The sequence below is a fragment of the Vombatus ursinus genome, unplaced genomic scaffold (assembly GCF_900497805.2).
Source record: "Vombatus ursinus unplaced genomic scaffold, bare-nosed wombat genome assembly UNPS02014794.1, whole genome shotgun sequence".
In the NCBI taxonomy this organism is placed as follows: Eukaryota; Metazoa; Chordata; class Mammalia; order Diprotodontia; family Vombatidae; genus Vombatus; species Vombatus ursinus.
The window spans coordinates 17,878,677-17,896,877 of NW_020954572.1; the positions used below are offsets into that span (position 1 = coordinate 17,878,677).

Below are 18,201 nucleotides of genomic sequence, written 5' to 3' on the forward strand. Positions count from 1 at the left end.
AACTACAATTCCAAGGAACTAATGATGATTAGTGCCACTCACCTCCTAGCAAAGAGAAGATGTACTCAAGATGCAGAATGAAACATATATTTTGGATGTGGCCAATGTGGGAATTTGTCCATACTTTGTGCAAGAATTTTCTTTTTCTTTTTTCCATGATGACGCATGGAAGTTAGGAGGAAGAGAAAATAAATGCTTATCAATTTAAAAAATAAAGTTTTTAAAAGGATTCTTTTTAGTTATTTCATGTTGACTTTAAACTGACTTATTATCAGAAAATCATTCTTCTAATACTGTTCAAAAGAGTTCAGATAGCAGTCCTATGATAAGCTGCCGTCCTGCTATTACTCCTTTATGTCTGATGATCTGTAGACTTTTGCATAGGTATTTAAAGTAACTGCTTTTTGTCATTGAATAAAAATATTAGGATGTGAGTTCCACTAATGAAAATTCACTAAAAGCATCCCTGGAACAACTCCAATAGCAGACAAGAAAATGGGAATAATGTGTATTTTTTCCTATTGTCACATGATTTTGATTTCTTTTGCTAGAAGTTTTGAAAGTTTTTCATTTCATACAACTTCGAGATTATGGGTATTTGGTCCAGTGACATCTTTTTAAAATGTTGTTCATAAGTGTTTATGGATCAATGCTGCATCCAGGTACTTTGTGGGCAAACATTTCTGTGTGTGATGATGCCCCAGTTCCAATTCAGTTTACTGCTTGAGTTCTTAAGAGATACTTTGAGGTCTCTCTCTGCAGCATGGGAATTTGTTGTCTGTCAGTCCGTGAAAGATAACGAACTTTAGGTCTATAACTCTAGCCATCTAAGTCATGTCTTGCTAGATATTAGGCAAATCCTTCATTTTTACAGCTTCCAGTGATAGATGGTACCATTTCTATAATTTCTTTGCATATAACCTGCTTTGATCACCAAGTCCAAGCCCCTTAATGTTAATCCTGCTGTAATTTCTGGTGGCATTGACCTGAATTGCCATCACAAACTCCTCTGGTTTCCATAAACAAATTTGGGTAATATATTTGCATCCATTCATTTAACACTTCTTGGTCAACATACTGTTGACTGATGTTGCAAAAGGAGGGCCATTTGACTATATTCTTGGGTCTTAGCCATTGAATAGTCTCCACTGCTGATCAGCGCGGAAGCTTTGAACTGCTCCATTTCTGACTGGCACTGGTTTTCCCTCTCCTTAGGTAGCCTGATGGCCTCCTTCTCCTGGGGGCCCACCATTTTAGTGCTGGACTTAGTTCAAACATCCAGTTGGCTTTGACAGTTCGGAACTCAGGAGCTGAAGTAATCCACCAGTCCCAGCTTCAGCTTGCCTGGTAGCAGGGATTACAGTCGTGTACCACCATGCTCAGCATACTGAATTCTACTTAGGAGATATGGTAAAGTGTTTAAGTCTAAGTAAAACCATAAGGGACTTAAACCATCTCCCTAAAATATGCCACATTTTGTCAGTTGTTGTTTATTGTGTTGTTGTTGGAAAAAAAAACAGCATCAGGTGTCCTAAGACAATAAACATTCAACTTGTAATGCTATCCTAAGTATTTTCTTTCTTCTATAAATAGATTATGGACTCTTTATGTTCTTTTATTTGGATATTTAGGATTATTAGGACCCAAAGATGCTTAGAGTACTATGTTTTGAACCACTTAAGTCGATTAATGAAGAAGTTTAGTTCTTCTACTATTCAGAAGATGCTAGAACCTATAAAAGCGCCTTCAGAAATGAAAGGTAGAGGGTCAGCTAGGTGGCACAGTGGGTAGAGCACCAACCCTGAAGTCAGGAGGAACTGAGTTCACATCTGGCCTCAGACGAAACACTTGACATGTACTAGCTGTGTGACCTTGGGCAAGTCACTTAACCCCAATTGCCTCACCAAAAAAAAAAAGAAAGAAAGAAATGAAAGGTAGAATGTGTAAATCTGTCAGGGGAAGAATGTTCCTTCTGGTAACATTTGACTTATATGCTAAACACCACATCCAAGAGCAAATTGTACCAACAGCTGGGTGATTGTGATAGGGTTGAAATAATAACTCCGACATGTTGATATTCCTAGAGCTTTCCCCCAAGAACTGGTGGCCAGTGCACTTTGTTTAAGAGTGTCATTGGAACAGGGAACAGTGTTGAAGCATGTCTTGCTATTTGGGGAAATGCAATCCACCTTCTGGATAAACTACAGGTTCACTATTGGGGCCAGCTGCTACTTAGAGAGTCCAGCCTCTAGTTTTTCATTCTGTTTTACTCAGGTAACAAAGCCCAATAACAGTTTTGCAATTTCCTCATACTTAGCCTCCAGATACATCACTTTCTTCGTGGAAATCTCAGTGGAGAATCTTAGAATCATGCAGTTTCTTCCTGTACACTAAGAAGGGAGGCATAAGTAAATGGGGCTTATCCAGTGGTTATGTGGTCAAACCCTGACTTAGAACTCATTCTTTGGGGATGGCAAGCTGTCAAGAGAGGATCTTGCCACCCTTCCCTGTTCAAGGAAGAAACAACCTGAAATTTCGTGAAGAGAAAAATTGATTCAGCTTTCTCTTCTTAACTACCTTTCCTTTGGCTCTTCTCTCCAATGGCTAAGTGACCAACTATGTATGATCTGGGAAAGCCCTGGAATCAAGCAAGTAGGTTTTGAAACTCTTGAGTCTTCGGTTTTGACTTCCGCCTTTACCCTCTCATCAACTGCTATCTTGATGTGCATTCTTCTGGGAAATCCAAAGAAAAAGTCTGAGGCTACAGTTAGCTCCTGTGCCATTAACTCCAGAGAGAAGCAATTATATTTTTTTTTTATGAGGGATAGTGGCCCTGAGCTAATTTAATGAGACATACTTTGCCAAATGCCTTTTCTCTTCATTCTAATTAATGCCAAAGTACTAAATGGTAGACCATCTTCTAAAATAGAATTCTACTCAATTCCCCTCCCTTCTTCAGCCAGCCCTTTCCTGGGTGTTAGGAGGATATCTGGGAGGAAATTTCTTTGGTTCTAAGGAGCCAAGTAATCTTTTGTCAGAAGCTATGGGCACTTTGATTTTTAGGTTGGCAACATACAGGCCTTTTCTGTCGAGTTAAGGAGTGGACAAGTCTGAAAGTGTCCCTACAAAACATAGACTAGGTGCACGCTCATGGTCTAAGAGCCCCACCATGCAGACGACTTCTTCCTCTTCCTTTCTTTTTTTGGAGGCAATCAGGGTTAAGTGACTTGCCCAGGGTCACAGAGCTAGTTAAGTATCCAAGGCCAGATTTGAACTGGGGTCCTCCTGACTGCAGGACCGATGCTCAATCCACTGCTCCACCTAGCTGCTCGCTGTGCAGACTTCTTAACTACACAAATGAACTATCTTCATTAGAGCAATAGCCAGGGTTGGCTGTGTGTTCTGATCCAGGGAAGAATTTGATTGTGATCATTAAATGCATTATAATAATAGAGTATAAGCTCCTTATTAGTGGGACTATTTTGTTCTGTTTTAGTATTTGCATCCTCATCTGCACCCTGAATTTAATAGGCATTTTAAAAATATTTCTTGAATTGAACTGAGTCGTTAAACTCCTTATTCTAAGTGAAAATAAGCTGCAAGAGAATCTGCATATAGTCTCATCCATTAGACTGTGAGCTTCTTGAGGGCAGGGACTGGTGTGTGTGTGTGTTGTATTTTGTTTTGTTTTGCCTTTCTTTGTATCCCCAGTGATTAGCACAGTGCCTGGAACATAATTGGTGCTTAATAAATGCTTGTCAACTTGATTTTAATGTTATAAAAATACCTGAGATTTCCCCTAAGCCTTTTGTATCTTCTCATCTGAGATACCTTGAGACAATCCCTCATTGACCTTAAAACTGTCACTTCCAGCATGGACCTCTTCTCCTGTGTTCTCTTGGTCTGGTCCAATTACTCTTCCCATCTGTTTTTTGTTTGTTTGTTGTTCTTGTCTTTTAGTGCTATTTCTATCCCCTCATTCAGTACATCAGGGACTGTGATGTTAGGTAAAAATGTAGTGGCTGCATTTTTATTGACGGAGAAATGGTTTGTTATAAGAGTCTTTCGAGACCATTTTCTTTATTCACCTGTCTGTTGTTCCAGTTTCATTCTTAAATGCCCACAGGATGATATGTCTTAGTAGGTGTCTCTCTCATCAGGTTTTCTGTTAATTTATTTTTCCTTCCACTACTTCTCTTTGTTTTATGATGTGATGCTGTTCTTAATCTTCTACTGTTCTTCTTCATAGATGAATTTATATTCTAAACTGATGTGGCCCTTGGCTGCCGTATCTCTCTACTTGGCAAGGAGATCAAACATTTACTGGCTGAAGCAATTTCTAGGCTCTCTTGTTCACTTCATTATGACAGTTGATTTATATTGCTTTAACTTCTTTCAGAAATGTCTAGAACTGGTGTTGGCATCCATTTCTCAATCCATTTTCCACCTTTTTAGCACGAACACCTTATTTATAGAGCTTCAGTCGGCATTGTTTTAATTGTACAACTTATATCTTTCTCTTTTTTTATATACTAGTTTTGTATTGCTTTTTATCTTTGCTCCTGTTGTTACTTTCTTTCCTTTAAAAAATAATCAGCTGCTTTATGGATAGGGGAAGAGTTCATAAGTAAACATGACACAAAATGTTTATTCTTTCACAACATGACTACTATGGAAATATGTTTTACATGATTACACATATATATAACCTATATCAAATCACTTACTGCTTTAGGGAGGGGAGAGAGGGAAGGAGAAAATTTACAACTCAAAAATCTTTTAAATGAATGTTAAAAATTGTTTTTACATGTATTTGGAAACAATAAAATACTATTTTTAAAAAACCCAAGACACAGGGAGGATCACAGATGGTAAAATGGACAGTTTTAATTAGATAAAATTAAAACAAAATCAGCCAAAATTAGAAGAGAAGCAGATAAATGGGGGAAAAAATTACAGCAAGTTTTTACGATAAAAATTTCATTTCTAAGATATATAGGTAAATGATTTAAGTTTATAAGAATGAAAGTCATTCCCTGATTAATAAATGGTCAAAGAAAAGGAACAGGCAGTTTTCAGAGGAAGAAATCCAAGTTATCAAAACCCACATAAAAATGCTCTAAATCACTAATAATTGTAGACATGCATATTAAAACAACTCTGAGGTTCTACCTCATGCCTCTCACATTGGCAATAAAGGAATTACAAAAGGAAACAATAAAGGAAAATTTTAAATGCTGGAGGGGCTATGGAAAAACGTGTACATTAATGTACTGTTGGTAGAGCTGTGAATTGGTCTGTCTATTCTAGAAAGCAATTTTGAACTATGCCCCCAAAACTATTAAACTGTATATATTCTTTGACCCATTGATTCCATAAACAGGTCTATATCCTATCTATATCTATATCTATATCCTATATCCTATATCTATATCAAAGATAAGGGAAAAGCACCCATCTATATAAAATCTGTGTGTATATTCCCACATACACATATATACATATACACACATATACATAAGCTCTTTTTGCAGTGTCAAAGAATTAGAAATTAGGGGAGTACTCATCAGTTGGAGAGTAGTTAACCAAGTAATGGTATATTAATGTGATGGAATACTATTGTGCTGTAAGAAACATTGAAGAAAATGGTTTCAGAAAAACCTGGAAAGACTTATATGAACTAATGCATAGTGAAGTATGTAGAACCAGGAGAATTTCTACAATAACAACATTATAAAGACAAACAACTTTCAAAGACTTGGGAACTCTGATTGGCACAATGACCAGCTATAGCTCATGATCAAACATGCTATCCAACTCTAGATAGAGAGGTGAGGAACTCAGAGTGCAGACTGAGACTTAGGGGGGGTAGATATGGCTAGCTAGGAAATTTTTCTTTGCTTGACTATACATGTTTGTAACAGGGCTTTATTATTCTAGCTTTCTCAATGGGGGAAGGAGTAGAACAGGACAAATAAGAAGGAGGGAGATAAAGTGGACTTTAACTGATTGGAAAAATTTGATTTACTTTTTTTAAAAAAAAGATCATTTGATTTTTTTTTGTGACCCTATTTGGTGCTCACTGAATCCAACACTTTGCCATGCATACACATGAAGCTTTTATATAGTCTACATGCCTTTGACCTGTTGTGTCTTACTAATGAACTTTGTATTGAAGTCACTGGGTATATGTTGATTTAAATATCAGCTGTAATTATTATCATCTTTATTATTTAACTTTGGGAGTTATAGAGTTCTTTATGGAATTCTCTGTATCTCATCCTCTACAAGAGATAGTGATATTCAAACTGAAGTTATTTTCAGGGTAAAATTTTGGGTTTGTTTGATTTTTTGCCAATGCTCATTATGAGCACTACAATCAAGACAAAATGACCACGTCTCCCACCCAATACTGTTTATTGATATCTTTGAACATACAATTGAAACAGCTCCATCAACTCCTTTATCTGCCCCCCCCAGTGAGGACTTGTGAGACATTCTTCTCCTTATCAGCAATGTCCTTTTGTCTTGTTTCATTAGTGGTGAAAATGTCAAGATTTATATGATTCATTTCTTTCATTAGAAGGTCCACTCTTGGTCACTGGACAAAGATCTCATATTTGCAGTACAATAATTAATGTTTATAGACAGTCAGAAAACCATATGACTCAGTACCATCTGTCTCCCTTTCCCCTACTTTGCCACATCACTGCAGAATCAAAAGGGAATCCTGCAAGACTGAGAACCATTTTGTATTTTTCTTTGGTTCATGGGTTGCCATGGCTGAAGAATTCATCACTAAGTGGCCAGGCTACTGGTGATGAATGACCTTATACTTTGCTTGACCAGTCCTTAGGAAGCCAACATAGTCTGTTGCTGGGACTCTTATTTGAACTTTTTCTAGCATGGTGGAACCTATTAGATCTTATGTGAAATCTCTGTCATATACAATTGTTAAAGAATATATTAAATTTAATGTGATAGTAGCAAAACTACTTTGCTTGTCTGTGCCCCATCTTAACTTTCTTCTGTTCTTCTCTGTATTTTTAATGTTTCAATGATGCTCTTTTCTTTCTTTTCTTCTTTTTTTTTTTTTGCATCGATGTTAACCATAAATCCCCCATCTCAGCAAATAGAAGTCCTTCCTTGCAACAAATAGGTATAGTGAAGCAAAAGAAATCAGCATTGGCCATGTTTGAAAATATGTTCCTCATTCTGTCCTCTGGTCCATCACCTTTTGAACAGTGATTTTCCATTCATGTGATGTGGGCAGTTCTTAAGTCCATTACACATATAGATACTAAGCTAGCAAAAATATTATGCTTTTTAATGCAAAGGTCTAGGGAATAGTGGATCAGGGAAGGAAGAAAAGATTACTTTTCTTCTGTGGCAAGTACAGAGTGATCCTCAGTTAAGTTAGATGTCTTCCTGACCCTAGCTTCTAGCCTATTCATTATACCAAGAGAAAGAATGACCAGGTTTTCCAAACAAACAATTTTTGCCTTTTTTTAGTAGGCGGGACAATAAAATGAATTGTCAAACTGCCCCTGTTTGCATGGAGAATGCATTTACCCTAGAGTGGGGGAAGAAGCAATATTCTTCCCTCAACACAGCAATATTCCCATTTTCATTTGTGTGTGTGTGTGTATGTACACATATGCACACACACAGTATGATGAGTGTTTTGTAACAACCTGGCTGAATTTTCAGTAATCCTGCGGCTGTTATGTGGTTAGTCCACAGAGAAATTCAGCATTGGCTGGAAAAACACAACAAAAACTTACTAAATCAATAGCAAGAAACAATGGTGAGTTTTGGATGAGGCATCTTTTACTGTGAGGCAATTCTAAACCTCACCTTGGGAAAGGCAGGGGAGAATGTTTGAAACATAAGTGATCAGCTTATCCTCAAACTGGGTTTGATTTTTATTCTTCTCCGTAATTGCTTCCAAGTATGAGGAGTCCACTTAGGAATAAGGAAGCACCAGCTCATCAGACATTCATCATAATGAATAGGGTAAGCCCTCCTTCTGGCAGCAGACTTGTGAAACATACAAGAGAATTTAATGGTTCTGCTCAATGTGTCTGTACTGCCCTTTTTTCTAATCTGGTATTGGCTATTCATGATGATTTAGTTATGGATCACAGGATTATAAATTCAGAGCTAGATAGGACTTCAGAAACCTCATTTTACAGAGGCCTAGGGCAGTTAAGGCAGCTCAGTGGCTCAGTGAATAGAGTGCCAGGCCTGGAGTCAGGAAGATTCATCTTCCATGAATTCAAATCTTGCTTCAGACACTTACTAGATGGGTGACCCTGGTCAAGTCACTTAACCCTGTTTGCCTCAGTTTCCTCATCTGTAAAATGAGCTGGAGAAGGAAATGGAAAACCACTCCAGAATCTCTGCCAAGAAAAGCCCAAGTGAGCTCACAAAGAGTCACCCTGCTCATGGTGACAATCACTTGGACACAATGACCTCCGGTGCCCAAGATGAAACGAGATTCCTTCTCTCTAGTTCTATTTTTCTCTGCATGTAACATTGTATGAAAAGGAATTAAATCAGTTTTATGACCGGTAATGGTACAGCTGCCAGGACACCCTAAGGTACTACAGGTGGCACATGGTACTATAAGCCAGTTACTTGGCATCATAAAAATTTCCCTAGCTTACTGAGTCTGGTAGCAGAATGGGGTTGTTGGGACAAAAAATGCTGAAGCTGTTGAAGCATTAGTTGGGGTTAATTACTGCAGATGCTAAAATAGATAACTTTTCCCTCTGGACAAATTCTCTTCATACAAGGCCCTCCCCCCTCCTTTGAGAACTCTTTCCTATCTCCATAGAACCCTCCAAGGTGCTGATGCTCAGGTGGAGACTGTGACTTTCTCCACTCAGGAATGCTGCAGTCATAGCCCAATATGCTGATGCTTTCTGAGAATATAGAATGGAAGAAACTCCTCGAGTGGTCTGACCTTGACCTTTGACCAGGGTTCGGTTATCCTGACCCTGGAGAGGAATATTTTGCAGATGGATTTTTCCAGGTTTCACGTGAAAGCGAACCGCTTGGCTTCTTCCTGTATGCACTGGCTGCCATTCTAGCTGCCGCATCAGCAAGTACAAATTGTGTTGGTTTACAACTCAGCAAGAAAAAATGTGCTCCAGGGCCAAGAGCTTGGCAGGTGTTCCCTCCCATCAGGGGCCATTTTTCTAGTTAAAAAAGAAAAAATGGAAAAAAAATTGACGCCAAAATTAGGAAAATATGGGACAATGTGTATATTCTTGGAGCTGTGCTTCTAGCTTTTGTATCCTGAGCATTTTCTCTCCAGCAGACCATCAAGACTCAGAAAAGCAGTACATGAGTCCAAAGATGGGCCATTTACATAAGAAATGGTTTCATACATCTCTGAGGAGCTCAAATATAGAACACTGGCCAGTAGCTGAATTAATGCGGATCTTCTCTGTGGCATTAAAGTCCTTTTACACAGCATCTATTCATGAATTTAGTGGGCAAACAGCAACAACACACCTGTCTTTAGGAAAGGGCTCTTTAGCAGCTAAGCAAAAGAAGGAAATATTTTACCCACAAAGAGCCTAAATATAGTGCCAAATAGGGATAGAGATGCAAAATGCTGGCAGGAAATGAGGCCAAGTAATTGAAGACGATTGTTCATTTCTGCTATCAGTGTCACTGGTCCTTCAAATCTTTATTTTCAGGCCTAGAAGGACACAATTTTCAGGTCCTATCCTGTCTTTGTCCATATCTAGAGTTGGGATGAAACTCTTCTGCTCACACATGATCTGCTTGTAAGTCCACAATGACAAAGAAGTCTATAGTGTGCTTACTTTTCCCTGCCCTACTTATTTTCTTCATTCTTTATAGAGGGATTCTTTTTAAAAAAAAAACAGTATTTTATTTTTCCCCAATTACATGTAAAGACAGTTTTAACATAATTTTTTTTTAATTTTGAGTTCTAAATTTTTTCCTTCCCTCCCCCTTCCCTAAAACAGTAAGCACTTTGATATAAATTATACATGTACAATCATGTAAAACATATGTCTATGTTAGTCATGTATAATAGGGATTCTTAATGTGTCCATGAATTTTTAGAAATTGATAACTCTATGTCAATAGTACTAACTTCTTTTGCAAGCCTATGTATTTTATTTTAGGTATCTAAAAACATTATTTTGAGGAGTCCATAGGCTTTACCAGACTGATAAGGGAGGTTCCTGTAACAAAAAAGATTAGAAACCCTGCTCTATAAAGACTTTTAATTTGTAATAGCAGGTTAGCCATGGTGTTATACTCAAATAGAAACAGATCCCTGAAGGTACGGATTGACTTAGAAAACCACAAATTATGCCTATCTATGTTGTGCTGTATTTTTATTTATCTTGCTAAATATTTCCCAATTCCATTTTAATCCGGGCCCCACTCCTGTGAGTTTGATACCTCTGCTCTACAGGAAAATGCTGATGCTTATTTAATGTCTAATCACAGTGCACTGAGAACCAGGAAGAACTACTATGATAATGCATTAAAAAGAATCACCAGAAAAGTTGAGATTGCATTTGCAATTAAAACTCAAGATTTGATTTCTTCATTTCAGTCTACCTTTGCTCTGAATGTCCTCATAACTGGTGCTCTGGTATTGTGACTAAATCCCTCCTAACCTGTCAGTTCAGTTGTGAGTTTCTTCAATGTAATCAATGGCACTGACATTCAGCACACAATAAGCAGTTTGTGGTCCAGAGGTGACTACAGAAAAGAAAAATGGAAGCATCCTATTCCAGGAGAGGGAAGTCACTAAGCATTTCCCAGCTGTGCCTCCCTGGACTATTTGTTTTTGTCTAGTTGTTTCCCAATTGTGTCCATCTTTTCATGACCCCTTCTGAGGTTTTCCTGGCAAAGATGCTGGAGTGATTTGCTATTTCCTTCTCCAGCTCATTTTACAGATGAGGAAACTGAGGCAAACAGGGTTAAGTGACTTGCCCAAGGTGATACAGTTAGTAAGTGTCCGAGGCCAGATTTGAAGTCAGGAAGATGAGTGTTCCTGACTCAGGGCCCACCACTGTATCCGCTGCACCAACTAGCTGCCTCCAAGTGGGAGTGTGGTTGTGCATATTAGAAGTGAGAGAATAAAGAATCATAAAGAGTCACAGGATGATTAATGAGTAACAAGAAGTTGAGGATCCAACAATGTTTAGATTGTGGGATATTTCCCCTAAATATTGCAAGACAAATAGGATCATCACCACTGCCTTCCTGTATCACTTTATAATGGAATTGTAGATGACTATGTATTCTCAAAGGCCATGTTGGTGAAGCACAGTCTATCAGTCAACAAGCATATATTAAATACCTTCTATGTGTCAGGCATTGAGCTAGATACTGGGGATACAGATACAAAGAACACAACAATTCCTACTGTCCCTCTGATGGGGGATACAAGTGTGTGCATATTATAAGTATAAAGAGGGTAAATATAGAAGTTTGGGACAGCTAGGTGGCGCAATAGTGCACAGAGTGCTTTGCAAACCATATTAGTTTATGATGCTTTTGAGCCATATAAATCTTCATTATTGTTGTTGTTGTCATTGTTATTATTAAGGAACTTGCCCAGGGTCACACATAGTAAGTGTCAGAGTCAGGATAGGTCCTACCAAGCTATATATGTCTATCATCTGGGAGCCCTAGCTAAGCTACAAGGGGCTCACCACCAGGTTGGCTACAGGTGAACTCTTAAGTCATATATGCTGAATTCAAAGTTGCTGTTGCCGCATCCTCCATAAAGGAAACAATGGATAGTTGTTCTTAGGCAATCACCAGGGTGAAAGAAAGTACCTCCCTTCTGGGAGTGACCCAAATAGATTCTCAGTGACCATAAACCAGAACTTACTAGATCAGGAGTCAGTATGTTTCAGAGGGACAAGGACCTGAGATGGAAATAGAAAATGCAGTAGGGGAAGGGAGGTGACCAGGAAGAGAATTAGAGGCAGGGATTTTGAACCAGGGAGATCAGAATAGGATCAGCTGGCATGCTACCAAGAGTGTAAGCAATGACTTTTTGTCTAAAGCAATCCTTTCCCCCTTTTTATGGCAGCAAAATGCATTTTTGGCTTCCAACTGGATTGGATGGGTCTGTGTGGTCATGACCACAGTCCTTCTGACCCCCAGACAAGGCAGTGAAGTCTATGGGCTTGAGAGTATATCGTTCAAGAATGTCCACAGGATATTTGAGATGCCAGTTTAACCACGCCCTTTTCCAGTTCCACACATGGGTCCTGTTAAAGAAACATTTCTGGCTTGTACCTGGCAACTGATAGGAGCGATTTTAAATTGGTTGACATAGATCTTAAAACGGAACTTTAGCCCCTCAAAATTAACTGCAGCAAGTCAAAAAGTATACTTGCATGGCCAGCATCACACATTACAAGAAGGGGGTGGAGGGGAGCAGTCATCTTGCAAAACTTTTCTGAATGTTGAGGTTTCGTTGCTCTCAGGGAGATGGGGGTGAGGATTTTGCTATTGGGGGTAAGCGCTTAAGTTCTCTGTACTTCATGATGCCTTTCTTGGTCTCCCCAGCTAGCTGCTAGTAATTCTCCCCTTCCTTAATTAATTTATATTTATTTTGCATATATTTTGTATAGTATATTGCAGCAATATTGTCAATTGTGAGCTTGACTCAGATCCAAGGAGACATGAGTTCAAGGTCCATCCTCTGATATATATCAGATGACCCTGGAAAAGTCACTCTTGACCTCTCCATAAACCTCTCTACTCTAGGCCATTGGTGTCAAACTCAAATCGAAATGGGGACCACTAAATTGTAAATAAGGATCTCCAAGGGGTGTATATTGACTTGGTTTTAAAATGTAATATTGTTTGTTTTGTTGTATTTTTATTTGTTTTGTTAAATATTTCCCAGTTACATTTTAATCTGGTTATGCATCCCTGCTTTGTTTGACATCTCTGCTCTAGGCAACTAACACAATGAGGTGGAGAAAAGGCACAGACTGACATTGGTAAGGAGCTTTCCACCTGAGAGTTCTCTCTATCAGTGAAATCACAGGTCTAGTCTTTCCTCTGAGATAACCTCCAATGTACCCTTTATAGATCTTGTATGTACATAGTTATTTGCATGTTGCCTCCCTCACTGGAATGTGAATTCCTTGAGGTCAGGAACTATTTTTGCCTTTCTTTGTATCTGTAATACTTAGCACAGTGTCTGGTAAATATTAAGCATTTAATAAATGCTTACTGATCATTTGGCTATCCCTATTCTGATATTTTTATATACTTGTATGTGTACTTTTCTTCCTTATTAGAATATAAGTTCCTTGAGGGCAGGGAATGTTTCATTTCTGTCTTTATGTCCTCAGTGCCTAGAACAATTCCCTGGGACATAGAAGGCACTTCGCTTAATAAATCTTTGATGGTTGATTGATGAATGATATTGAAAACATAGCCTTTGCTATAAGATGAATCTTTTTTTTTTAATATTAGCTCTTCATTGTGAATTAGCAGGCACTAATTATGTGTAAAGCATTTCACTAGACATTGTGGGGAGGCACAAAGAAATAATTGATGTCCCTACTCTAGAGGAGACAAAAGTATAGTCTAGTTGGATTGATAAATTTCAACTGACAATAAGTTTGTTATTTACCTATTTTTATTTTACTATTTTTATATTTTTACTGTATTATTTTACTATTATTATTTACCTATTATGTGCCAGGTACTGCTCTAGGATCTGGGAATGCAGAGACAAAAATGAAGTATTCCCTGCGTTTAAGGAGCTTATGTTTTTACTAAGGAAAACAACATATATACATAAATACAAAGTAATAGAGGGGAGCAGGGGAAAGAGTACTTGTAGTATAGGAATGAATAAGAAGTGGCACTTGAGCTGAACTGAAAGTCATTAGCACAATAATGGTTTGGGGCTCATATAGTTTCCATTTCTTTTATTTTTAACTTATGGAATAAAACAAGCATTTCCATAACATAGTATAATAATAATTTTTTAAAAAGATGATTGTACAGGAAACTGCAAATCTATTATGTACAACTTACTATTCCTTTTAAATATATAATAAAGTTATATATCTTTCTTAATATGTATATATATATGTAAAATCATTCTATACATACTTCTGTTTATCAGTTCTTTTTCACTTTTATGGGTGAGTTCATCTCATTCACATTCAAAGTTATAATTACTGTTTGTTAATTTCTTTCCATCTTATTTTTACTCACTATTGTCCTCCCCAGCCTCTTTTTTTACCCTATCCCTATTACCTTATCTTCTCCCTTTATCCTCCTATCCATCATTCTACCCACCCCTCTAAGAGTCCCTCCCTTAGCCTCTCTCCCCACCTTCCTAAATCTTAATCTACATATCCTTCTAAAAGTCCCATAAGGATAATTCTCTGCTCTTACTCTCTAGCAAATGAGACAATGCATATTATTAACATGAGCATTGTTAGTTATAGGCCAGTATAATGCCAAAAAAGGACAGTGGACTGATTGAACTAAGATTCAGTGTGGCAGCTGGGGACGTGAACATAGATCAATGTCTTGTGTTATATCTCATCTTATCTCTTATGCTTTATCAATGTGCAGATATTAAGCTCTTTGAGGGTGGGGACAGTGTCATTTACCTTCTTTGTAATTCTTAGCTCCTAGCACTATTCTTTGCATAGTAACACTTAGCAAATGTTGTTGAATTGAATTGTTGAAATGAACAGAACTATATTTTAGGATGATCAATTTGGGGTTGTGTTGGAAGTGTCCAACCATCTCTCAATGGCATGTCCTTTCTTTGCAGAGAGATGCTAAAGGCCAGTACCTGTTTGACCTTCTTTGCCACCACTTGAACTTACTTGAAAAAGACTATTTTGGAATCCGTTTTGTGGACCCAGATAAGCAGAGGGTAAGTCTGAATTTAAAGAATAATAGGAACTTGGGGTAGTAAGCAGTCTCTCACTGGTATCTAGACTTTAATCCTAAGGATCAGGACCCTTCCAGTAGGACATTATCTCTTAGAATCATAGAACTTTAAAAGGTGGAAAGGACCTTAGAAGTCAACTAATCCAACCGTCTAATTTTACAGTTAACCACCAGGGGGTGCTTCTCACCAGCTGCCTGATCCTGCTTAGTTGTTTAGCTGTGTCTGACTCTTCTTGACCCCATTTGGGGGTTTACTTGGTGAAGACACTGCTGGAGCGGTTTACTATTTCCTTCTCCAGTTCATTGTACAGATGAGGAAATTGAGGCAACAGGGTTAAGTGACTTTTCCCATAGCCACACAGCTAGTAAGTGTGTGAGGTCAGATTTAAACTCAGGAAGACTCATCTTCCTGACTGCAGGCCCAGTGCTCTCTCCACTTTGCCACCTAGCCCATACCTTGCTTAGTAATCAGGACCAAATGCTGTCAGTTAACTGTTCATCCTCAGTAGTTATGCATTCTACCCAGTGCTCTAAAGTGATACAGTCTCCCTGTCTCTCAGAGAACTGGCTACACTTCTCCCCTAATTCTTCTCCTTTTTTGGGTGGCAACATTTGTCTCTTAGTCTAAGGAAAGTGTTTTTAACCTTCTTTGTGTCCTAGACCCCTTTGGCAATCTGGTGATGCTTAGGGACCCTTTCTCAGAATCATGCTTTTGAATGCATAAAATAAAATGTATGAGATTACAGAAGAAACCAGTTATATTGAAATAAAGATTTAATTTTTTCCTATCCAATTTCGTGGACTCTGGAAGTGTCTGAACCCCAGGTTAAGAACCCCTGGTCTTGAGGGGTTTAATGTCGATTTATCCAACCAGTCTTAGTTGGAGATGCTCTCAACCACTTTGGGGTGGGGGGGGAGACAACCTTTTACCCCTTCATCCATCTCTGTTATATTTCAGTGAAGGTTACTCACTCACAAAAGCATAGCATTCGTGAATATGGTGCTTTAATCATATTGTTAGAGAGGAATGAAGCTGAACATACTAAATTTTTCCCAAACAAAGCAGCCAAACCCCTCTTTGTATGCAGACAAGCCCAAACCCAGGAACTCGGAGAAATACTGTTCAGGTGCTAGTATTCAAGTCTCCCACTCCCACTGCGGTGGCCACTCCTAGAGACCTTCAGCGAGGCTGGGTGCTTGCAGGTACTAGCTGAGTCCTGCTATAGCTCTGCTTCTCTTCAGTGTTCTCCGCTTCAGTCCCTGCTTTGTTTACGGCCACAGCTGCAGATGACTGTTCTTGGCAGGCTTCTCGCTTCTCCTTCAGCTCCCTGTTTCTAGCTCCCCTTCTCTTCTTCCCTTTTCCCCTGGGCCTGCCTCCAGCTCAAAGAGTGTGTAGCTGGGCTATTAAAGTTCTCATGAAAACAGCTGGAGGGTGAGTGGGCAGGATAGCTTCATGCTGATCGCCACTTTTTCTCCAGCTCCCTTCACCTTCCCCCAAAGTTCATACCATCTGGCTTCCACATTATTTCCCCCAGGCGCCTCTTTTAAATTTCGCATCCTTCAGCTTTTTTCCATCCTCTGCTAGCTCTGAAGCTTAGATGGGAGGAGCCTCCAGTTCCCTGCCTTCTCTGAATGCCTGTTGCATCAGAGGATAAAGGGATTTATCTGTCCACTGCTCACACAACTAGCAAGTGTCTTTTTAGGACTAGTATTCTCATCTTGAGGCAGGGTCGGTTCACTTTGGTGGTATCAAACTCTTGTAGAAATTGAGGCCATTAAACTCTACATAAGGATTCCTACAAGCCATATGCTGATTTTGGTTGTTGTTCAGTCATGTCTGACTCTTTGTGACCCCATTTGGGGTTTTCTTGGCAAAGATACTGGAATGGTTTGCTGTTTCCTTCTCCAGCTCATTTTACAGATGAGGAAACTGAGGGAAACAGGATTAAGTGACTTGCCCAAGGTCACACAGCTAGCAAACATCTAAGGTCAGATTTGAACTCAGATCTTACCGACTCCAGGCCCCGCACTCTATCCACTGAGCCAACTGGCTGCCCCCATACACTGACTTAGAGAACCACATATTAGCATTATCTGTGTTCCATTGTATTTTTGTTTATTTTGTTAAATATTTCCCAATTACATTTTAATCTGGTTCCCCACTTAGAAATGTTGAGTGGGGCTTTGAGCAGCCATGGAGGCTGCTTTGTGGTATTGTGTTTGATACCTCTGATCTAGATTAGCCTAGCAAAAAACACTAGGCATTCCCCGTCTCATCTTGGTCTCATTCCAAAAAATGAGACTCTTCATACCTGGATCTCGATCTCAATCTCAGTCTCTCTCTCTCTCTCCCTCTCTCCCCACTGTCTCCCTCTCTCTGCCTCTCTTTCCCTCTTTTTCCCTCCCATGTCAGTAAATTCAAATAAACCAACTACTACATATGTTTTTGGAAGAGCAAGGGAAAATGTGCTTGACGTGGTTGTTACCTCTTCAGTGCACAATGTCTTGCACATAGTAGGCACTCAAATATTTACTGAATTCAATTGAGACTAATTATCCTTTGATAGCAAAGTCTTGCCCTGAGGTCTAGGATTTTGCTTTCAGCATTGACCATCTGCATGCTATTTACTGATTTCAACATCTGCCTTCATTTGGAGATCTATCTCTCTGCCTTTCAAAGGTTAACCCTGCTGGGGGCTGTGATTGGAAATGCTGCGTGGAGGGTTGTAATTCTCAGAAGTAGTTCTCTCACATCCTCTAAGGCCCCAGATGTGGAGCAGGGAGGTCTATGAGCAAAAACACTTAATAGAACCAAGCAGTATTTTGTTCTTCAGTGTCCTCAGCTGCAGACAGATTCTATTACAGCTCACATTCAGCATTTTTTCATTTGAAGGCACCAAATTTAGAAAGGAATAAAAGGATTGTATAACCCTCCTTTATTTCCCTTCCACCCCAGACCTCCCTTTCCCCCTCCTGGAACTCACAACCCCCACATTTTATTAATATGCTTCATTCTTCCTGGCCTTAACAATATACCAGCTCAGCAATAATATTGAGGATGTTCAGCTGTTTAGGTGAGATGGCACTTTGACCGTCACCCTGCACGGTTCTCAGTTATTATCCTGACATAGGCCTTCCTTAGGGTTGAAACATGGAACTGAGCCACTTTCCATCTTTTGCCAAAGCTTCATGTTCTCATGCGTTATGAGAGCCCAGCCCGTGTCTGTTCTTAATGATGAAAAAGATGATCAA

At 39.0% G+C, this 18,201-nt stretch overlaps 1 protein-coding gene across 1 annotated transcript in view; it reads left to right on the forward strand.

Annotated features, from left to right (window-relative positions):
* The window catches only part of FRMD5 (FERM domain containing 5), a 362,872-nt gene that overhangs the window by 273,536 nt on the left and 71,135 nt on the right, over positions 1 to 18,201 (forward strand). The window contains exon 2 of the mRNA XM_027870215.1: positions 14,828 to 14,932. Coding sequence (XP_027726016.1) covers positions 14,828 to 14,932 — 105 coding nt within the window. The remainder of the gene's footprint in view (positions 1 to 14,827; positions 14,933 to 18,201) is intronic.